Consider the following 24070-nt stretch of genomic DNA (forward strand, 5'->3'; position numbering starts at 1 on the left):
GATTATACACAATGCTGCCTCTCTATTAAATGTTTCAATTTTTGTCTTTTTTCTAATGACAGTGTCCTTGACTAGTACTACTAATCGACTGGCCCTATCAGAGACTGCTGAAAAGCTACAAAACCTGAGGAGAAAGCCAAGAAAAAGCAAAGAAGATTTGGTGAAAGCAGTTATGAATCAGTGTGCCAGAGAGAGTAAGAGGCTGCAGTACTGGAGAGAAAAAATGCAGCAGGGGAGGGAAAGAGAAAGCAGGAGAAAGGAATTGACTAAGAAGAGAAGCAAGAAGCAGCTGATAAGCCTCTTGGCTTGCCAAACGGACTGTATGCAGTCACTCGTAGCCATGCAGGCAGAGCACTACTGTGCTGCCCCCGCCCTCATCCCAAAGCTCTCTCACTTGTGCCCCAATGTCAGCTCAAAACCCGCTTCTCCATCATCCAGGTTCTTACCACCACCAGCTGCCCCCAACACCGGTACGTTCACCTACCAGCCCTGAGAACTACAACCCTTACCCTCTGCACTCAACCCCCATCGCCATGCAACATTTTCATCCTGAAGTGCAGTAGTCATTGCACAGCACTCCAGGCAGGACATATTCAAACCTCTGACTGTACAGTTCACCACCCTACCCCCCTGGCCTTTTACTTACTTCTTTTCAATAAATGATTTCTTGGCTTTTAAAACAGTTTTTATTATTGCAGAAAGTGAAAGATACCATACCCCAAGGAAAAACAGACACTGCAAATCATTGTAACCACTGAACTTCACTCCCGTGCAAGGCACCAAACATTACTGTTGGCTTTCAGCCTCAAATTCCTCCCTCAAGGCATCCCTAATCCTTGTAGCCCTGTGCTGGGCCTCTCTAGTAGCCCTGCTCTCTGGCTGTGCAAATTCAGCATCCAGGCATTGAACCTCAGAGGTCCATTCCTGACTGAATGTTTCACCCTTCCCTTCACAAATATTATGGAGGGTACAGCACGCAGATATAACCGCAGGGATGCTGCTTTCCCCCAAGTCTAGCTTCCCATAAAGAGATCTCCAGCGGCCCTTTAAACAGCCAAAAGCACACTCCACAGTCATTCGGCACCGGCTCAGCCTGTAGTTGAACTGGTTCTTGCTCCTGTCAAGCTTCCCTGTATACGGTTTCACGAGCCATGGCATTAACGGGTAAGCGGGGTCTCCAAGGATCACAGTGGGCATTTCGACGTCCCCTACTGTGATCTTGCGGTCTGGGAAAAAAGTCACGGCCTGCAGCTTCCTGAACAGGCCACTGTTCCGAAAGATGCGTGCATCATGCACCTTTCCAGGCCAGCCTGTGTAAATGTCAATGAAACACCCACGGTGATCCACAAGAGCCTGGAGAACCATAGAGAAATACCCCTTCCGATTAATGTACTAGGATGCCAGGTGGGGTGGTGCCAGAATAGGAATATGCGTCCCATCTATCACCCCTCCACAGTTAGGGAAACCCATTTCTGCAAAGCCATCCAGAATGTCCTGCATGTTCCCCAGAGTCACGGTTCTTCTTAGCAGGATGCAATTAATGGCCCTGCAAACTTGCATCAACATGATTCCAGCGGTTGACTTTCCCACTTCAAACTGGTTCCCGACCCATCGGTAGCTGTTTGGAGTTGCCAGCTTCCAGACTGCAATAGCCACCCGCTTCTCCACCGGCAGGGCAGCTCTCAATCTAATGTCCTTGCGCCGCAGGGTAGGGGTGAGCTCCTCACACAGTCCCATGAAAGTGGCTTTTCTCATCCGAAAGTTCTGCAGCCACTGCTCGTCATCCCAGACTTCCATGACGATGTGATCCCATCACTCAGTGCTTGTTTCCCGAGCCCAAAAGCGGCGTTGCACAGTGCTGAGCATTTCCATTACTGGCACAAGCAATTTAGTGTCACACGCGTCAGGCGACTCGATATCATCGTCGGACTCCTCACTGTCACTTTGGAGCTGAAGGAATAGCTCAACTGCCAAACATGATGTGCTGGTGACACTCATCAGCGAAGTCCTCAGCAGTTCGGGCTCCATTTCCCAGAGAAATCGCGCTGCACAGAGACTCACAATGGTGCCAAACTGCTGGAATGTGGAGCGATTCACCACGGGGCATTGGGACAGGAAGCGGAATGACCCCCACCCTTCTGTCCCCTTCCCACAACCCACGGCGCCAAAATGGGACGAGGTGCTCTGTGGGATAGCTGCCCACAATGCACCATTCCCAACAGCACTGCAAATGCGGCCACACTGCAGCGCTGTCCCTACACAGCTGTACGAAGACAGCTGTAACTCCCAGCGCTGTACAGCTGTAAGTGTAGCCATAGCGTCAGATGTTCCATTAGCCACTAGTGTTGGCAGAACAACCTGTGAGGGAGTTGGAGATCCCAGACTGCTTCAGGCCCCCAGACCCCAAGCTTTCCCTATGTACTGTATATCCCATTCTTACCTTCTCCTGAGGGGCTTCTCCAGCAAGGAGATTTCTGTTGCCAGGCACTGAGAACAGAGCCAGCCTATGCCAGAAATCATTTCACACCTAGAACCAAGTGTGACACATTCACACACAGAACAACTTCCTAGAGTTCCGTGCAGCTGGCTAGAATACATCCTACTGGGGTACAGAGGCAGCTGTTCAGGGCTTGGGTGGGTCTCTTAAGGCGCCGAGCACAGCCAATAAACCATAGCAAAGTCATCTTCCCCTTCTTACCAGGGGAATTGCTTCATCACATTACAAAATTACAGTGTCAAAAGCAGAATCTGCACCTCACTCCCCTACTGTCCCCATGCAAACAAATCAAGGGGCCCATTTCTGAGAGTGCTGCAGAGGAAGAAGTGAGCAGCTGACTTAGACTTAGCAGGACAGTCACAAGCAGAGGGGCCCTTAACAAACTCCCTCCCTCTGGCTTCTTGGGGGTAGGGGTTTGCTGGAGACCACAGGCTATGTCCATACCCACTCTAGTCCCTCCACAATCCCTCCCCCTTGCTGATTCCACAGGGACTCTTGGAGGCCACACACTTGCCATTGGCTGTGTAAGTTTAGCAGCTCTTTGCCCAGATTATAAGTGAGCAGGTTATTCCAGATAATGACTTGCTCCCAGAGCTGCCTGGGAGAGTCACTGTGAGCAAGGAAGATCTATCTCCTGCTAGCAGCCCAGGCCAGATACTGGTCAGCACTGCCAAAGGAGGACCCATCCTGGCACACACAGTAGGAGAAAGATCTCTGCCTTCACCCATCACTTAGCAGAGCCAAGACTGGATCTTACCATAAGCGACTATCAACAGGACGAAATTGGTATTGCGGAGCAGCCTGCAGATGGACTGCACGTAGGAATATTCCTCAGGTGGTTTCAACTGGATCAAGGCCTGGGCCCGGCTTGGGGGAAACAGGGGCTTCTCCCGGAACACTGGAAACAAACAGAATGGACCTGTCAGTTACAAGGCCTCAGGGAGTCTGGGCCCAGAGAGCTGGAGGGGATGTTGTGGGGTGAGGCAGGGAAACCACAGTTTATAAAAAACACAGTCCTCCCTGGTGCTCTAGCCTTCCCATGAGCCTCCCTAGGGACACAAAGGGAAGGAGTGCCTCTAAAATAAAGCAAAAACAATGAGGAATCCTTGAGGTGCCACAAGGACTCCTCATTGTTTTTGCTGATACAGACTAACACAGCTACCACTTTGAAATCTAATATAAAGGAAACTCCAGCACCACCAGCCCCTACCATCAGAGGAAGCAGCTGTGAAAGTCATTGCCTGTCAGTTGAAATTTTATAGCTGTTCAGTGCTCAGCAGTAGGGTTGCCAACGGTCTAATCGCATAAATTCAAACACCCTTGCCCCGCCTCAAAGCCCCACCCCTACCCTGCCCCTTCTCCGAGGCCCTGCCCCCCACTCACTCCATTCCCCATCCCTCCGTCACTTGTTCTCCCCCACCCTCACTCACTTTCACCCAGCTGGGGCAGGCGGTTGGAGTGCGGGAAGGGGTAAGGATTCTGGGAGGGAATTTGGGTGCAGGAGGGGGCTCAGGGCTGGGGTGGGAGGATGTGGTACAGGACGAGTTTGGGGTGCAGGAGAGGGCTCAGGACTAGGACAGCAGGTTGAGGTGCATGACGGGATTCAGGATTCAGGAGGGAGTTTGGGTGTGGGAAGGGGCTCAGGGATGGGCAGGTGGTTGGGGTGTGGGCTCCAGCCGGGCAGCGTTTACCTTGGGCGGATCCCAGAAGTGACCAGCATGTCCGGCTCCTAGGCTCAGGGGCAGCCAGGCAGCTCTGCGTGCTGCCCCTGCTTGCAGTCACCACCCCTGCAGCTCCCATTGGCCACAGTTCCCAGCCAATAGGAGCTGTAGAGCCAGTGCTCGGGGTGGAGGCAGCATGCAGAGACTCCTTGGCATCCTCTGTGTCCTGGAGCCAGAAGGACGTCCCAGTCACTTCCAGGAGCCATGTGGAGTCAGGGCAGGTAGGGAGCCTGCCTTAGCCCCACTGCACCACCAACCTGACTTTTAGGATCCTGTTAAAATCTCCTGGACTGGTTTCAGTAGCCACTGGGAGATCAATTCTGGGAGACTCCAAGCCAATCCAGGAGGCTTGGCAACCCTACTCAGCAGTGGTGCCAGCCACAGAGGGCTAACAGGCCTATTAACATCCCTGTCTACACAAGGCAATAAGCTGCCAACTTCAAACTATGCAGTTGGGGGTGACAGAGCAAGAGGGATGTTGGAAAAGAAAAACATAGCCGGCCCAGTGCCCTAAGGTGGAAGCTGTGCTGTGCCAGATTCCACTCCAGGCCCGGTGCCTTAGGGAATAGTGTTCTGCTCTGCTAGGTCAGAGACCTGGTTTTCATTCCAGGACCCAGGCTCGTCTGGCCAACCTCCCTAAAGGTGACTATTTCTATTAGTGGAGCACCTAGCAACCCCAACCAAGAAACAGGGTCCCTCTGTGCTAGGTGCTGTACAGACATAGAACAAAGATAACAGTCCCCGCCCTAGAGAGTTCACAATCTGCATGTCAGACAGGGCACGACAGGTGGATGAAAGATGGATGGAATGGAGGGGGAGCGATGAGGTTACAATAAAACAGAACTCAACAGGTCTCAGATTAGTGCTCTGCTTTGCCAGGCTAGAGACCTGGCTTCCATTCACTTCCCTGGATGGCTTTGTGGCTGGAGAGGGGTCTCTCACCTCTAATCTAATGGTTTATCAGGCTTCATTACACCACTCTTTATCCTTAATCCCTTCTCCCTCCCACCCATCACTGGCTTCTCCCCTGCCAGCGGGGCACAGCGTGTTCCTGTACCATGGCATTGCTCTCTGTTCTCCCCTGAGAGGGGAGCAGCTCCAGGGCATCTCCAGCTCTCCAGGGACTGATCCCAGCACCCTGCCTGCTGGTGCAATTTCTAAGCTGGCTCTCACAGGTTCTGCTCATTCCAGGGGTTTCAGACAGGTTGACACAGGCTGCAGGGGATAACTTGATTCCATTTAGATTTTTGCACTGTGCTCATCACCTACGTACCTTCCAGTAGCACATTATGTAACATGACTAACGTCTGTCACATGCTGTTTCTTCTCTTATCCTTTCCCCACAGGAAGAAGCATGTGCAACAAAGTGTTTTGTTTTAGTAGGACTTTAGGGCTTGTTTGTTGTTTTATAAAATATACATGTTGCTCTGTATATATATTAGAGGTGTACGCCTTGCACTCAGAGCGGAAGGCGGGGGAAGTTTGTGATAGTCTGGTGGACTGCTAACAGTCTTCAAATATGTTAAGGGCTGTTATAAAGATGAAGGTGGCCAATTGTTCTTCCTTATCCACTGAGGACAGCAGGACAACAAGCAAATCAGAAGCAAGGTAGATTTAGGTTAGATATTAGGAAAAAAACCTTTCCAACTATAAGGGTAGTTAACTTCTGGAACAGGCTTCTAAGGGAGGTTGTGGAATCCCCCTCATTGGAGGTTTTTTAAAACAGGTTCGTTGGACAAATGCCCATTAGGCATGGCCTAAGTATACTCAATCCTGCCTCAAAGCGGCAGAATGGATGAGATGACCTCTCAAGGTTCCTTCCAGCCCTACATTTCTATGATTCTATGGTCCTTAGTTCTTGGAGGAGTTCATTCCACAGTCTCAGACAAGCCCCCCAATAAAGTTCTGTCTCCTGCCCAGATAAGAAGACTTCTATTATAGAGAGAGTTACATTGTACCAGAGGAGCAAAGCTGTCAACCATAGTCTTCGTCTCAGAACTTTGTGTGATCTTTATAGATATGCTAGACCCAGGCCATGCAACACCTCCAAGATAATGACCAAGATCTTGAATTTGATCTGAAATTCCATGGGAGAGTAGAGGACAGTTTGCTCATGTTCGCTTGTCCTGCTGAGGAGACATGCTGCAGTGTTCTGTACTAGTTGGAGTTTCCTAGGTGCTGAAGACTTCATTCCCAGGTATATTGCATTGCTGTAGTCCACCTAAGAAGTAAAGGTGTGAATAACTGAGGCCAGGTCATCATCTATCAGCATTACTTGCAGGTCCTATGTGACAGCTAAGTGTTTCAGCGAAGAATATAAGAACATTCCTAAACTTCTGAACAAACTGACCAATTGTGGGTGTGTGCCTTCAAAGGAGACTGCACCATGGCTGCAAACTCTTCAAAGTGCTTTGCTCTGCCCACTGGCACCACCTCTGCCCTTCTCAGGTTCAGCTTTAACCAGCTGTTTTCCATCCATGGGCTGATCTTGTCCAAACATTGGGACATTTTGGTGCTAGTGGTGTGAACACATGTGGTGAAGGACAGGTAGAGCTGTTGGTCTTCTGCATACAGCTGGTACTTGAGTCCACGTCATCTGGCTATTTCTCCCAGTGGTTGTATGTAGATGTTAAAAAGGACCAGAGAGAGAATTAATCCTTGTGGGACTCCAATTATGAGGATGTCTAGTGGTGGAGGTGCGGTTTCCCAACACTGCTTGTTGGGTGCATCCTTCCAGGAAGGACTCAAACCATTTTAAACATATTACTTGGACTCCTGCCACCTCTCTCAGATGATACAGCAATATCTCATGGTCAACAGAGTCAAATGCTGCAGGGATTCAAGAGGATGAGAATGGAGGTCTGCCCTCTGTCCACTGATAGCAGATTATCCATCATTGTCACTAAAGGAGTTTCAGTTTCATGTCTTTGCCTGAATCCAAATTGTGCTAGGTCTAGAAAGTTAGTTTCAATTAGATGAGCTTGTAGTTGGCCTGGAGCTAGTTCCTCTATGAGTGAGGAGTGGGAGGTTTCTTGGCTAGAACCGATGTTCTCTTTCACTAACCAGGATGGGCATGGGTCAGATTCCAAAGTCTTGGGTCGAGATTCCTTTAGGGTATCCAAAACTTCTTGATGTGCCAATGTACTGAACTTTGAGAATGGAGATTGGCTGTTGGTTGATGAGTACAGAAGGAACAGACCCATGCTATTTAAGAAGACTTCCAGAATGCGCATCAGTCTCACTCCTCTTCAGGGGATGGGAAGCTATGGGCTTTACCATTAACAGAAGAAGTAACCCTGTATGTGAACAGAAGCAGGTGCTATGCTGGGGCACTGCCCCAAATTACCTCAAGTGGGCTGCCCCATGCCCTCCCTGATACAGAGACCCATAAACATAATCTGGTCCTCTCAGCATCATCCCTCCCACACATTTACATTTGCCTCCTTACCAATGATGACGAGGATGAAGAGCATAGTTGCCACGGCTGCAGTGATGAAGAACATGATGCTAATGTGATAGGCCAGCTGTTCGGTGTCCTCCAAGTTGGGAACCAGAACGGGAGGAAGAACAAAACCAATTGCAATTCCAAGCTGAGCAGAGAGACCAGGAGAGAGAGAGAATTAGATGGCGAGTGAGGGGGATCTCCTCCCCAGTCCCCAGTCTAGGACCACCATCAAGGGACTCAGCTCCAAGATGCGACCTGTGTTCGCATGGTCAGAGGCTGGCCAGGGCCAGTCCAAGTTTGTCTTCAAACCAAAAATCCCCTGCTCAGTCTTCCAACAATCAAAATAAAATAGAAACTAACTACTATTTGAGCAGAATCCACAACAAATAACCAGTGTGAAAGTGTATCCTACTGGCTTCACAGCTGTAGCAGTGACCCTAACCAACCCCACTTGCCTTGCTAACTCTGTCAACTTCTCCACTGGCTCTCATCAGTCTAAGAAGTTTAAGCCCAAGAGGAAAGTGAACAACAAAAGCCACACAAAGGGTTTGAAATCCTTAAGACAAGTAACATCCTAAATGCAAAGATGTATTTGCTGAGGCTCAGCACCTGTTCCCATTCTGAGATGTCCTACTTTGAAAGCTGTAAGTAGAGGCTTCTGCTTCTTTGGCCTGGCTACACTCAGTGTCCAACAAGCACAACACCTGTGACCATGCAGTCACTTTATTGGTGGCATTGACATCACTATGAAAATGATTGCCTGCCCCATGGCATACACTGGTTCATAAGTTGCCAATTTGCCAGTCTCAGAGGGAGAGGGGGGCATTTCCTTTTTCACCTTGTGACAATTTGGGGAAACTGACGATGCACAATTTACAAATTCTGTTTCAGCTAATGAATTCTCTGTATGCTTAAATTCTTCAGGTTACCTGTACTGTGTTCTTGCTTCATACTCCATGTGCAAAGGAGACAAGAGAGGCACCTGCACGGCTGGATGAGTTGAGTAGAAAGAATCTGACATCTGAACAGGTCTATACAGGCAATACAATAAATACGCTAAATGTGGCCAAATCAAAAATTTGATTCTGCCCAGCCAGGCTGGTAACTAAGCAACAAATCACCTGGTAGGAGACTGTTCACCGGGGTTTGGGGGGAGGGGTGCAGGTACACAGACTGGGGGCTGCTCTTGGACTCCCCACCTAGAGTAGGGTCCAGGACTCCCTATAGCGGCTTGGACTCCCTGGGCAGTTCTTACCATTGTCCAGCTCCGGCTTCTGGCCTGGCCAGGGGGCAGAGTCTCTGGGGGAAGACACGGAGCAGGGGATCCAGCGCTCCTGCATGTGTCTCGGTTTTGCTTTTTGAAAAGATGGTAACTCCAGGCAAGATCCCATTTCCATGAAGGGGTAACAGACAGGCTGTGTCCAGGAAGTGTGCCAGAGAGGCCAAGGAAAGAGACAGTGCTGGAGCCTACTTAGACCAAGGGAGGCTTAAAAGCGCATGGGCCCAGTGTGTTGGGATTCAAACACAGCAGCTTGGTAGGTCCAGAAAGGGGAGCTTGACTAGGGCTGTGACACCTCCCATAGCACCCCCTTCTGGAAAGGGCTGAGACGCTCTTACTCTCACAGCAGATCAGGCTTACAGCAGAAGACCAAGTAGTCACAAGTATCTGGGACTAATAGTGACATCAACCTAAAATGCCTGCCTCAAAGAACAGAGAGAAATCCACTGTTTTGATCCAAACGCCTGAGCCCTTGTCTAATGAAAGGGGGAGTTAAAACGCACTCAGCATGTTTGTGGCTGCCTACAAAAGCTGCTCTTTTGTCCACATTTCATTGTGTGAGCTATGTTGCAACCAAGGCTCAGCTCTGAACAAGAATATTTACCCACTCCTCCAGCTTTGTGTGCTAATGCTCTTCATCCCCCCCCCTCGCCCCACATCATCATAAAAGAGTGCCTGGGGACAGCTCAACTCTTGCCAGTTCCCAGAGACAGGTTATTTACCCACACTCCCCTGTATGGGGCAGAACCGACTACTCACTTCAGTGTTGCACTAAGTTTCTCCATTATCTCGTTTTCAAGCTAAAAAAATGTGTCCAGGCAGTGACCGGCTCGACCGAGCAGACACAAGGCTTTCTAAGAGCTGCAGGGCAGCACCTTAAGCAATTCTCACACTTGCCTGACACATTTCCAAATCTCTTCTGAAGCCTAAAGCATTTGAATGTGACTTAGCAGCATCAAATTAACCAGAATGGTAGAAGCAATGAAAAATGCACCTCCTTCTTCCTACCCAACCCCAGTTATTTATGCTTCACTGTGACCAACAGAGCATCCACAAACACATCTTCACAGTGGGAGAGGAAGTAGGAGCTATGAAAAATATGGAAACGAGGGGGCATTCAAGCTAGGGCAACTTCCCTGTTATACAGAGATGCATTTATCATCATCATTAGACAGTCCCTTGTCCCAGTGCAGGGAACCTTATGAAGTGTTGACCTTCCCCACCCCGATCACAGAAAGCTCATCACAACAAACCTATTAGTTTTGCTGTAAAGTTTTAGCTTCCATTGTAACAACAGTGGGCATTTCTATAGACCTCAGTATCTTCACTGTCCTCCATTAAGGGGGGTCAGCTGGTATCACTATCCCCATTTTACAAACAAACAATGAAGGAGATGCACAGAGAGGGAAGGGAAAGGGACTTGTCCAAGATCACACAACTGTCCACTCTGCCTTCCAACAAATAAAACTCCCCAATAATTCATGCTAATCAGACTTTGAAGGTTCACCCTCAAGGTTTCACACTCCTTTAATGATTATCAGTGTGTTTGGGGATATGTTTTCTTTAAATAGTGTGTCGGCAGCATCAAGGTTTCCAAATAAATGTCTGATCTGCCAACAAGGTCTCTGCCCTTGTCATAAACAGATAGTAGGAGTTAATAGAACAGAAGCACTTTATATCTCTTTTGCCTGTAAAGGGTTAACAAAATCAGTAAGCCTGGCTGTCACCTGATCAGAGGACCAATCAGGGGACAGGATACTTTCAAATCTTGAGGGAGAGATGTTTTTGTGTGTACTGTTAATTTTTGGTTGTTGTTCACTCTGGGGGCTCAGAGGGACCAGACGTGCAACCAGGTTTCTCTTCAATCTCTCTGATACAGGCTCTTATAAGTTCAGAATAGTGAGTACTAGGTAGATAAAGCGAGTTAGGCTTACGTTTGTTTTATTTGCAAATGTGTATTTGGCTGGAAGGAGTTCAAATTTGTATTTTGCTGAAAGGATTTTAATTTGTACTTGTATACTTAGGCTGGGAGGGTATTTCCAGTGTCTATAGCTGAAAGACCCTGTACCTATTCCATTTTAAATTTACAAAGATAATTTTTACTGTTTTTCTCTCTTTAATTAAAAGTTTCTTGTTTAAGAACCTGATTTTTTTTATTCTGGTGTGAGACCCCAGGGGACGGGGTCTGGATTCACCAGGGAATTGGTGGGGAGAAAGGAGGGAAGCGGGAGAGAAAAGCTAATTTCTCTCTGTGTTAGGATTACTGTCTCTCTCAGGGAGAGTCTGGGAGGGGGAGAGAGAAGGAGGGGGGAAGGTGCATTTTCCTCTCTGTTTAAGATTCAAGGAGTTTGAATCACAGTGATCTCCCAGGGTAACCCAGGGAGGGGAAGCCTGGGAGAGGCAACGGTAGGGGAAAGGGTTTACTTTCCTTGCGGTCAGATCCAGAGGGTCTGGGTCTTGGGGGGACCAGAGTGTACCAGGCACTGGAATTCCTGGTTGGTGGCAGCGCTACAGGTTCTAAGCTGGTAATTAAGCTTAGAGGAATTCATGCTGGTACCCCATCTTTTGGACGCTAAGGTTCAGAGTGGGGAATTATACCATGACAGCCCTTTATACATCATACCATGTATCTGCACTCTTCCTCCTCCATGCAGCAATGAAGAGACCTGGGTCAGGGAAGAATGCTCTGTCCTTAAAACATTATCTCACTTCAGTGCTGGAGCCAGAAACATTTAACTTACAAATTATTAACCCTCACAATCTCTGACCAAGCTCCTCATGTGTCAGGCACTGCCCTGGAATTTATCCTTATTAGGGGGCACTGCGGTAAACCAGGGTCAGGACTCCCAACAGGCATCACTTTGGGGTTCACCTTTACTTCAGAGATGCCAACCAAGGTAAACCAGTGGGAATGACTAATGAAAAGGGACCAACCCTGCCATTTTGTTGCATTAGGCAGGATTAAAACAATACACACACAAGGGGCACAAATGTCATGTTTCAGAGCACAACTCAACCACTAAAGAGAGTTAGGAGGAAACTTCTATGAGTAAGTTGTGTCCATCAATGGGGTTTCTTGAACCTGAAGCATCTGGTATTACCACTGTCAGAGACAGGACACTGCACTAGATGGACCCCTGGTCCTATCTGGTGTGGCAATTCCTACCTTTCCACATTTAGTAAAAAACAAACCACTGTGACACTAAGCACAACCTACATGGTACTATAATAATCATTGTACAAAATATGCTTTGTGAGGTATCATTTGAAACCTGATAACTCACTGATCATTAATATTCTTGCGTGATGTATGTATGCAATGGCTATTAAGAGTTATTAATACATGCTGGAATTATAACAGAAGTGTGTAATTACATCAGTTCACATATAAGCAGTAAACAGACCCATCAAGCTAACAAGGTGTGGAGGCAAACCTCACACTAACAAGTGGGGGAGAAGACAGCAAGTGGGGGAGAAGACAGTCTACTCAGCAGGAGAGAGAAGCCTGGTCTGGGTTTTACTTGTCAAAAGAATCCATTCAAAGGTTTACAGGTCTAGAAATACAGGGTGCTGAACCTTAAGTGATAAGCAACTGAATTAACTGATTGGTTCAAAAAAAGACATTACCTCACTCACCTTGTCTCTTGAAGCAAAGATATTGAACTTTGGGAGATATAAGCAAGGACAGAAAGACATTTTAGGCATCCATCACTAGACTGACACAAGGGGCCAGAGTTCTTGCAAGCCAAAAAAGATGCGGTCCTTTAAGCAAGTGGTAGTTGAAGTCTCTGGAACTGAATACAGGTGAGAAGCATGTAATCAGAGATGCAAAGATCTTTCATCTAAGACAAAGTAAGCCAGCACCTTTACTTTTGTAGAAGTCATGACTGAGAGAAAGTCAGCCATGGCTGACTAAGAATGATGACTGGTGCAGAATTCCCCCAAGAGTAATTTATTAAGCCAACAAGAGGTCCATGGAATCCAATCCATCCCCAGAGAAGAATGGGAGATCTAGTGACCCCTGCAGCAGTTGCAGTGACAGGGCTGAGAGAAAACAGGAAGGACAGGACCTGGTTTGAAAAGATGGGCAGCTCCCATGCCTGTGTTTTTAAGTGCGTCAGTTCCTGGTTCTCCTGGGAGCCATGTAGTCACCTGTTGATGTGTCTATGCTGGCAGTCCCTCCTGTCTGGCTGGAAATGTTTTAGCTTTAAAAAATGACACTTGTACCTTTTCACATTAGTTTATTTGAAACAAAGGAAAACCTGGAGCTTTTGGAAGCAGCCAGTAATTGGTGTTTAACTACCAGCTCAGGCATCAGGACTTTTGGGTCTGTATGTGGGTCTACAGCCCACCACAGAGGCTGAGCTATAACTAAGTTTAGAAGCATTGCTTTCTCCCCTGTTCTGTGAATGAACAGTGCTGGGTTGGCTGTAGCTTATCTTCCCCTACCAGAAATACAAGTGAGAATAAATTAGTGATGAGAGAAAGAAGCAGCTTTAGCCCCTTATCTTTTTTTCCTTTCCTTGAATCTGAGATAAAACAAAGGAGCTGTCTCTGGGAGGGGGCTCGCAGATCCTGTCTGGGAAGGGATGGGGGCCCAAAGAGAACTTGCCTGCCCCTGTGAAGGGGCTTGTAGGACTAGGCGCTAGGTTGGTTTAGGTGGGGCAGGAGCGTGGCGCAGAGACAGTGTCATTACACTAGAATTTTTCTGAATCTCATGAAATACTGTAGCTATGTGGCATGTTACTATGCTGAGGGGGCAGGTTGGAGTCTGTGAAGCTAGAGTCGTTAGCCATAAAAAGCACAAAATAAGCTGACTGTAGGGATTGATAGGCCATTGTGGAGAGACCTGTTCTCCATGAAATCGGTGGGATTTGGTGTAACCGCCTCGCTTGCTCAGTCAGGGATGCCCTGCGGTGATTTCAGATAATGAAGAAAAAACTGAGATTGTAATTTGGTAAAGATGAGAGCATAAAGAACATATTCAAATACCTGAACATCAGGCACTTAACTTTCAGATACCAGGGTAGCAGAAGAAACACTTACTGCAACATAGGATGTCACAGTATGGGGGTTCAAATCCAGCCCAGCGAGGGTCACCACTTCCCCTATAACTGTGGGTGCCTTTTGCTTCTGGAGCTTCCACCCTGGGCTCTTCACAACTAGCCTCCAAGCATGCAGGTCAGACCCTGAGTTTCTGTATGATAGAAAGCTCTGGTGCAGCAGGTCTGACCCCAGCAGCCTGTGTACAGCCCCACAGCGGCTTACACTTGCCTTGTTTATTACTTCCAGGGTGACCCCACACACTCCCAGTCCCGAATTTTCCCCAACTCATGTCTCCTGAAGTGTCAAGCCCTCTTGTGAAGAGCTCAGGGAAATAATAAGGTTTGTTTCTCCTGGAAAGAGACAAAACCACATCACAGATTATAAATTTACCTGGGGGTAAATACACTGTTCCCTTCAAACACAGAACTGAGTTGGTTTATGGTAAAAACGAAATAAATGTATTAACAAAATATACATAAGATTAAGTAAGTTCAGGTATAAGAAATGAAGAGAGAAAGAGTTACAAGTAAAACAAAACAAAATATGCTGCTAAAAGTCTAAAACATAATCTAGCCAGATACAGGCTTTGTTCAAGATCTTTCTCTCACCACAAGCATTATTATTATTATTCCCATTTTACAGATTTAACCCCTGTGTTAGCAAAGGGCCCAGTTTATAAGTAAGGGCAAATATATTTTACAAGTTAGCAAGCATTTTCCATTTGCAGTGTCTCACTGGCAAGGATGGTTCTGTGACTAAAGTACAGAACAGGAGTCAGGAAATCTATGTTATTCCTGCCTCTGCCACAGGCTTCCTGCAAGGTCTTGGACAAGACTCTTTGCCTCTGTGCCTCAGTTTCCCTTCCTGCAAAAATAAGGATGATGGGATTGATCTACCTGACAGGGTGTGGTGCTGAGATTGTTTGCAAAGCATTGGGAGAAGCCTTCTCTGGAAGGCATTGGGATCCTTACCTCTCCCCACAAAGAGGTACACATGGATACTCAACTCCCCACTGTACTTCCCACTGGTGTCTTCTCAGAGCACCATTAAATCATTTCCAAACATAAACAAGATGTTTCCCCCAACACCCCAGATATCAAACATGCTCACTTAAGGGCACTATAAACCTGGGGAGAGAGCTAGAAGGGAAGAGAAAATAAAATCTATGCAATCCTCCTCTGAAATAGTGAGATGATGTGGCGAGAAGAGCGTTATGTCATGTGCTTAACCTTCTCTCAAGCCTAGCATGCAATGAGTTAATGGGTTCTCAGTCTGGTTCCCAGTGGACACCAATTACCCAACCTTACTGGCAGTCTCATTAGAAAGATCAAGGACTGAATAGATTGGATAATGAATGTCCCTCTCCTCCTCACCCCATTTATCCTTCCTCATCAGGGTTAAGGGTCACATTGGCAAAGCAGGGGAGGGGAAAGCTGGCATAGCAACAAGTGCCATCCCCATTATGGGGACAGAGAACTTTAGAGCGTAGGGTTCACAGTGCTGCCCCTTTCACCAGCACAAAATTCATATGAATGCTTTGAACTTTACATAGCAGCGAGAGCTCAGAGCCAGATATGTCCTGCACAATGGGAACTAGCCTCTGGCCTGAGAAAAAGGGCAAGGTGCCCAGTGACTGATACTTCAGCACACAGGGCCTCCTCCAGCCACCCCAAGCAAGGAATGTAGAACTCCAATCCCACCATAAAAGCAGGTTTCCCCAAGATTGCTCCCTGTATCAGGAGTGCCAGCATCACTAGAAGTAGCAGTATGATTCAGTTTGTTTAGACTTCAAGCAGGTACCAGCCCTGATTACACAGGTGTCAGATATGGATTATTTCTCCAGCTGTTGCCCTCACATACAGAGCTGAGCGTTGCTACTCCCTCAGTGCCCTCCCTAAATCCTCTCCTTACACCACAGTTGCCACCGTTCAGCAAACATTGCTCTGTTGTTTTACTCTTTTAAAGCCAAGTTTTGAGGCAGGGGCTAACAAAAAAAACAAAAAAAACACTGTTGCTCTGAATGGGAATTTCTAAGCCAGCTACAGATACAGGCTCTGGTCTCCATAACACCAGCCAGGCAGCAATCCTGCCACCTCTCTGCTCCCAGGTGAGTGATTAAAGACATGGCCTGATTCCCACCCAGCTTCCCCCAGGGGCTGGTAATACATTAGCCACTAACACACACATTCTCTTCTGGGGATGCTGGAATGATGGCTGCTGGGGGCACAGCATCCCCTCCCAGCTTGAAATAGTAATAGCAACCAAATACATGGCTTCCCTCACATACAGGGTTTACAGTTTGGTTCAATGGCTTTCAGCACCCCCACTATACAAATTGTTCCAGTGTCTTGCCCTCATCCCCTGCCTCTGGGTTGGCCACTGACAAAAAGACTTGCTAGGCCCTCCCATTCCCCCCATCCCACTCACCGGCAGAAGGGCTGCTTATTGCCTTACAACTACAGGGGGCACCAGCAGTTTCTCTTGGTGGTTGTTAAACTCCATTCATTTTTAAACCATTGAGCTGGATAGAGCCAGTGCCTTATACCAAGATAACATTGTATGCTAGCTCAGCATGCCTCAAACTGAAGTCTTTCAGAAGCCAAAAAAAGCTGCACTGTGTCCACTCTCTGGGGAGAAGTATCTGTCACTATCCTACAGGCAGTAACTTCCAGCAGGTACCATGAAATTTCAGGCAGAGCCTATGCACTGGAACAGACAGAGCAGCACAACAACGAGCATACATGCAATTGCTGGGAACAGGTTGCAGACAACACCAGATCTGAGCCAATAAGAGTATTTGAAGGCCTTGCATTTAACACAGAATGCTAACATTTCCCTCAAGGAATTTATAGAGTAGCAACTGCTAGGGAGGAAAAAAAAAAGATTATCCCAGTATTTGGAGGGGAGCCAGGGGAATGTTCAAATGCATTTACAAATCATCAATCAGGTCCCATAAAAATGAGATAATCTTAAAAATCATGATTTTTTAAAAATGAACATATTTTGGGTCTTTATTTGCCTTCTGGATTACCAGCACTTAAGTGATCACATTTTCAAGCTTTTCTCCATGGCCAAGCAGTTTAGAAACTTAGTTTCATCTTAGAGGGGGAAAAAGGTGAGATTCTCATACTCCCTTGGCTTCAGAAAGTGGGGATTAAAGAAAAATACCAATTGGCACAGGGTTCTCAATAAAATATGGAGAACTGGCAAGACATTAAAGAATCCACGAAGTTTCAAGTCTGAATATAGTAACTGTTAGTTATCAGGAGACAGATAATTTTTCAGATCTGTGGAGCACAAGCTGGCCAAATCATAGAATATTAGGGTTGGAAGGGACCTCAGAAGATCATCTAGTCCAACCCCCTGCTCAAAGCAGGACCAATCCCCAGACAGATTTTTACCCCAGTTCCCTAAATGGCCCCCACAAGGATTGAACTCACAACCCTGGGTTTAAGCAGGCCAATGTTCAAACCAGTGAGCTATTCTTCCCCCCCAAAGAGCAGGTTTCTATGATTTCTTTTTGTGCAGTGCCTAGCACCAACAGAGTCCTGCTCTAAACAGCTAACAGTCTAAAAGCACAAAGCAGTACCTCATCCAGGGGCATCTGGTCTGTTCAGTTATGGGCTGAGGGTAGAACCCTTTTACAATCAGAATGAAATGTAGCTCTATTCCAGCCCATATAAGCTAGTGTAAAATACATTGTTTCATCATTACCAGTTACATTTTACAACAGGGAAAACGTAGTTTCATTGATCTGGGAATCCATCTCCCTTGCTGCCCCCGCCCCACCCTGGGACACATGTGACCCATTCTGAGAAGCATTGATCTAGGATTGCAAAAGGCTGATTTAGTGAGAAAGGAGCCCCTGCATGTGGAGTATGTGGCTCAGGACTACGTTTCAAAACCCAGACACTTGCTGGAGTCAACACCAGTCAAACTCTTACAAATAGAGTTCTGCAGCACCCTAAAGTAACAGATGGAAAAGGGCAGGGCTCCAGTAGCACCACATGTAGGTTGGGCCATGTGAAGCTGGACATAGTGCAAATACATTATAGGAACTGCATGGTTAGAGGAAACATGATCACACGCAAGATGGTCCAGCAGCCTCCCAACCCCCACAGAGTCTGCGCTATATGCACGACAGAAATAACAGAAGGTTACAATTGTTGCTAAATTCTATAGTGGGTCAACCAGGTTGTAACACAGTTCAGCCTAGTGGCCTGCTAAGACACCTTGCTCTAGCCCTGGTAGAGATCTAAGCTAAAACAGTTTCTCAGCCTGGTTGTGACCAGTTTCAGCCACATGCAAGCTCCACCACCACTGCTAAGCTCTATTGTTTTGGCGGGACCGACAGGCTGTGCTTGGATTGACTGAAGTAAGAGTACTACCCAACCTTTGCTCAGGCGAACGTGTTGCCCAGTGGAGGGGAAAATAGAATGTATTCGGGCAACCGATCCTTTTATTACCACCATCTCCCAAATTACAATCACCACAGAGGAGAGGAAAGAGAGCCATTTCACGCCATTGTGACAAAACAGTGAGGAGCTAACAGTTTCCTGAGAAAGGGTTCAGTCCTGCTGCCAAGCCACATATGGACAGTTCCATAGGCTGGGAGTCAGCACTATGTTCTAAGCAAATCATACCTACCCTCAGTTCCTAGGATCCCAAGCTCTAGTACAACACACAATAGCCACAGCTTCTTCTCAAATGCAAATCCAGATCATGGCCTGCACATTACTGGGGAGAAAGCAGGATTAAAAGCAAAAGCAGAGCGGCACTTGATGGGGTCTGGGGAGCAGAAGGGGAGGAAGGGGTTGTTGTGGTTAGATACTGGACTGTGACTCAGAGCTGGGTTCTGTTCCCAGTTCTACCCTAGATTCACTCCATGATCTTGGGCAAGTCTCTCTGTGTCCAGGGGTGGCTCCAGGCCCCAGCACGCAAGCACGTACTTGGGGCAGCAAGCCAATGGGGGAGCGCTCTGCCGGCGCCCGCGAGGGTGGCAGGCAGCTGCCTCCAGCGGTGTGCCTGCGGAGGGTCCGCTAGTCCCGCGGCTTCGGAGGACCTCCCACAGGCGTGCCTGTGGAGGGTCTGAAGCTGCGGGACCAGTGGGCCCTCCGCAGGCACACCTGCGGGGAGGTCCACCGAAAGCGCCCGGGACCAGCGGCAAATCCCTAGAGCCGCCCTGTCTGTGTCTCAGTCCCTCCCTCTGTAAAATGGGGACAATGGTATTAGCCCTCCAGCGTGTTGTAAGATACCTGTTTGAAAGATTCTGATATTTTGGAGGGGTGGGGGTGTCCACAGACCAAAGAAATAGATACAGATTAGGTAGATAGGCATCACCTGGTTAAAAAGGGCAGCCAAGCCCCCCTCCCTAAAAGACACCAAAGATAATCATGCCCCCAAGATGGGCTGTTAGCTTGCAAATGCCTCTTGCCAAAGAAAGTTTCATGAGTGAGGTTAGTTGAGAGCTACTCCCAGATGAATTTTTCCTATTGTATGGAGATTAGTCCAGAGCAGAGAAACTGGCATCCCGAATGCTCTGAAGCTTCCTTCATGCCTGTCTGGGAACTCATTCCAAGCAGGCATAGTGCTGCTCTACTCTTCTTGCACCCTCATTAAGGCACATATCCAGTCAGTCACCTCCCAGATCTCTCTGTGTGTTTCCAGTGCACATATCACCACAGCAGCAAGAGCCATGGACTCTCAAGCTTGGCAAATTGACCACAAATGAGCCAGACAAATTCCAATTAAATCCCTCTGAATTAACAGGAAGCCGTAGATGGTGCAACAAATGGTCCCTATTGCTCTCCTATAGTTAATCATCCAAAACACTCAGTAAACACAGATGGAAAAGGTCTGGTGGCCTCTCTAGGGTTTCAGAGTTTACAGGCCAACTGAATGCTGCATCCTAGAGCAGAAAACATCTCTGGCTTTGTCAAGTTCGTGGCTCACTCCATAGAAAAATTCACCTGCATCACAAACTTCAGTTCCAGTAGCTAAATCATTTCAAGTAGAGAAGGAGTCCCAGCTGCCTGCTGGGATCCTAGAGTTTGACAATAGGCTTGAGATTTGAATAGAGTATGGAGCACTTGCCAGATCCAAGCATAGTAAGTACATGCAGGTCAGGTGCAAGATGCATCCAAAAGTTCTGCTGGTACAACTCAGTCCATGCCTGTTATTTTAGACCTGGGCCCTTATACTCCTCTGCCAACACATCTCAGCTCTCCTCTGTCCATGGCACTCCCCTGCTAGACTTCTCACAGAGTGACCATAATCATCTACTTTGTGTGGTGCTTAGGAGGAGGAAAAATTTAAACAAAATTGAACCAATTCCTTCTTTTTTTATGACAAAGACAGCACTTGAACTCAGGCCCCATGAGATGAAAAGCTAGGGCTCCTGGGTCTTGTGTATCTCACCATCACTGGAAAAGAAACATCAAACCTTATATCTCAATAGCTAGAGCTCTCCTGGAATAGAATAAACTCCCTGGCTCCTGCTCCATCACACTTCTGCTTCTTGTGACCTTGCTGACATCATAGAAGAGAGCCCCTTGCTCTGTGCCAGTCACTCTGGGCCTCTCAGTCCACTTCTGCTGTATTTGCCTTTGACCCAGCTGAGTCAGGGATGCACCTTCCCTTCTCCCAGTTTATAACAGCAGCAACATGATGCAGCAACATCCCAGCATGAGAGCAGAGCCAGCGAACGGGGATGCGGGGAGGGATGTGAGATCTGAGAAGCAGTTTTTGACTAGGCAGTGGATGCTGAGAGAGTCAGCAGGGAGGTGCTCACTTCTTTGGGGAAGGGGTGAGGAATGCATGATTTTCAAAAGACTCACTACAGCTACACAGGGAGCAAACAGTACTAGTGGTCTAATGAGGCTTGGAGCAGCCCTCCACTCGCCAAAAGAAATACTGGCAGCCATTCAGAGAGCTCCTCCGCAGACCAGAAGTCAGCTGTGGCTCTGTCTGAGTGTGTTGGCTGGGAGTAGCATGTTCAGACGAAATACAAAGGAAGCTTCATCTCAGGCTCCAATGCCTAGACTGTTTATAGAAATCTAAACATTCCTGGAGAAGCCACATCTTTGCCTGGCCCTGACACACCCTCCAATGTGGGCCCAGACATTCTCTGAAAATAGAGACCCAGAATGTACAAGTGCTCATTAGAGTGTTCTCTAATCCGAGTGCTCTGACCCCCCACCCTCCTGCAGAATCTGGAAGCGTGGCTGCTAGAGAGGGTTCGGTCACTCAGGCCACCTCTTGCCCCTTTGTGGTCCCACATTAAAAGCCATACCTCTCTAATGGATGTAATCCATGAGGAAGTCTGGCACAGACTCTGGAGCATAGGTGCTGACTCCGGGGCTAAAGCACCCACCAAAAAAATTGATGGGTGCTGAGCACTCCTGACACACGCTGTTCAGCAGCTGGCAGGGGCACTTGGGTGAGGGCGGAGAACAGCGAGCTGGTAGGTGGGTGGAGGGATTTGGGGAGGGGGTGGAGTGGGGCCAGGGCCTCTGAGTGGAGCAGGGGTGGAGCACCCACCAGGAAAAATAAAAGTTAGCACCTGTGCTCTGGAGGGAAGGGAAGTCTGTCTCACTTCCCAATTAACCATCCCCCTATTCTGCCCACATCAAATCAGACCTCATTTAGAAGGCGGGAGCTGCTGAGCTGGTAGAGGAAAATGATGACTAGTAGGTTGCTTGAAGGAGCAGAAACCCACAGCATGGGATCCTGGCCATTTATCAGGCTTTTAGTGGAATGCACTATTCTGCAGTGAAAATTCTTAGGGAAAGATGCACCTGTGCAGTGAGACGTTAAGCAGAGTTGTAGGCATGGTACAAACAGTGCTGTGAAGTTACCCTGTATAGAAGCAACTGGTCTGTGAGACTGGGATGTAACAGCCCAGCTATCAGAGTGGGGCTGGGATTCTTCCCTAATACACAAAATCCTGCTTTTCCCCAGCAGCTTCCACCTTGAAAGCCCTAGATCACCAGCTGCAGTGCAGTCCAGGCTCCTCAGAGCCAGCACAGTGACTCCACCTAAGAACACATCAAGTGGCTGCCTTCTTCCCAGGGCCAAAAACGCTCCTTCCTACTGTGATGTTCCCTGGTGTTATCCGTATTGGTGATCTGCTAGGTCACTTCAAGCCTTGACTCTGGGAGCCAGCTTTCCCATGCTCTGCTGTGAGAACCTCCACTTCTGGGCTGTTCGCGCACAGCGTCTGGCACGTAAGCTGTTCCTTGGATTGTGCAACCAAATGACACTAGCCAATATCTGGTCCCAGACACAACCCTAGGAACCTCCGTCTTGCAGTGTCCAGTTATGCCCGCTGGACGCCGCAAGCTTATATGAGTTTGTCAATTTAACAAAAAAATTGATATGTACCAGGCTTGTTAAACCAAGGGGAGTCTCTGACAGGCTTCAAACCAAATGCACTGCTTCAGGTAGAACAAACTATTTATTAACTACAAAGATAGATTTTAAATTATTATAAGTCAAAGCACATAAGTCAGATTTGGTCACATGAAATAAAACCAAAATGCATTCTAAGCTGATCTTAACACTTTTAATGCCCTTACAAACTTAGATCCTTCTCACTTTAGGCTGGCTGGTTGCCCTACAGCCAGGCTCTTCCCTTTGATCAGCACATCAGCCGCTTGGTAGTGATGTCTGTAGATGGAGTGGAAGACAAAGGAAGAGCATGGCAAACGTCTCTCCCTTTTATCATGTCCTTTCATCCCTCTGGCTTTGTCCCTGCCCTTCAGGTGGGCATTACCTCATCGCAGTCCCCCAAACTGACCCAAGGAAGGGGGGGTGACTCACTTAAGAGTCCAACAGAACCCTTTGTTGTTGTCTAGGCCAGCGTCTTTTGTTCCTGTGAGGCTGGGCTGGGTTGTCCCATACATGCCCTGATGAGGTATGAACTACCCCTCTGCTTCTGGAGAGTTTTTGCCTGGGTTTATTTAAGCCATGAAGACACCTTTTCAGCCTCATAACTATATACATGAAATTACAACCTATAACATTACTGTAACAGCAATTACTATAACATCACTATAAAAACAATGCTCTGTGCATCATAAGCCTTTCGAAGACACCTGGCATGACAAACTTTGCACTGGATACCACACAATCATTTTACAAGGATTAATATGGAGAGCTGCATGTTCCCCTGAGGTACAAAACATCACATCTACCCCATCCACATCAATGTCTTCAAACTACTCATAAGGGACAGAATAAGGGCAGAGGAAAAATCTTCCCACAGATAGACACGCACTCTTCTGCAGCGTCCTTACTTCAGACCCATCAGTTGTGTCTTTCCTTGATGTCAGAACATGCATGACCTGAGTGGCAGGGCAAGAACCAAAAGCAGGGTCCAACCCCAGTCTGACATAGAAGCAGACTCCAGAGGTGGCAGCAGGAAAGAGGAATCATAGAAACACAGATGCTCTCACCTTACGGTAACAGAAAGAGAGAGGATTGCACATTAGAACCCCCTGAAATTCTTTTGATTTTCTACAATTGTTTTGTTTTCAGGAATTTCTTGTTATTTCATCTTATCTATTCCCCCCACTCTACAGCTCAAGTCCAGCGCCAGGGAGGTGGGAGACCTAGGGAGCAGTGTCAAGTCCAGCCCCTGGGATGTGGGAGACCACAGAGAGAGGGGCAGAGGGTACTGGGTACTGCATTGGGGAGGGTGGGAGACTAGAGAGAGGGAGCAGAGGGTGTTGAGTCCAGTCCCCCAGCGAGGTGGGAGACCCAGGGAGTGGGGAGGGATGTCGGGTCCTGTCTCCAGGGAGGCAGGAGACCTAGGGGGAATGGTAGAGGGTGTTGGTTCCTGCCCCAGGGAAGAGGGAAGGCCCTGAGCGCGGGTTGCAGAGCGAGCCCATCCCACGCTCATCCAGCAGCAGTGTCTCCTGTCCTGGGTGCTGGGCTCAGCTTCCCACCTCAGGGTCACAGTGCTACTCAGGTTTGGCCCCAGTTGTTCCTCTGCGGTGATGATAGGGGGACTGGACAGGACAAATCTGAGTGAGTGGGGCTGTTACCCCACGTACTTGGTCACAATGCCACTCACTACATAT

The 24070-nt window shown here is 47.9% G+C and overlaps 1 protein-coding gene across 4 annotated transcripts in view; it reads right to left on the minus strand.

The window, feature by feature from the left end:
- FLVCR2 (feline leukemia virus subgroup C cellular receptor family member 2) overlaps window positions 1-24070 on the minus strand; it is a 58478-nt gene that overhangs the window by 29954 nt on the left and 4454 nt on the right. For all 4 annotated transcript variants that reach the window (XR_003999968.1, XR_003999967.1, XM_030559102.1 and 1 more), the window contains exons 2-3: window positions 7667-7808; window positions 3255-3395 (exon numbers count right to left, since the gene is read on the minus strand). Coding sequence is in view for 2 of the 4 variants with exons in the window: in XM_030559102.1 (XP_030414962.1) it covers window positions 3255-3395; window positions 7667-7808 (283 nt within the window). In the remaining 2 variants the exon portion in view is untranslated. The remainder of the gene's footprint in view (window positions 1-3254; window positions 3396-7666; window positions 7809-24070) is intronic.

This window comes from Gopherus evgoodei, chromosome 4 (assembly GCF_007399415.2).
Source record: "Gopherus evgoodei ecotype Sinaloan lineage chromosome 4, rGopEvg1_v1.p, whole genome shotgun sequence".
Classification (NCBI taxonomy): Eukaryota; Metazoa; Chordata; order Testudines; family Testudinidae; genus Gopherus; species Gopherus evgoodei.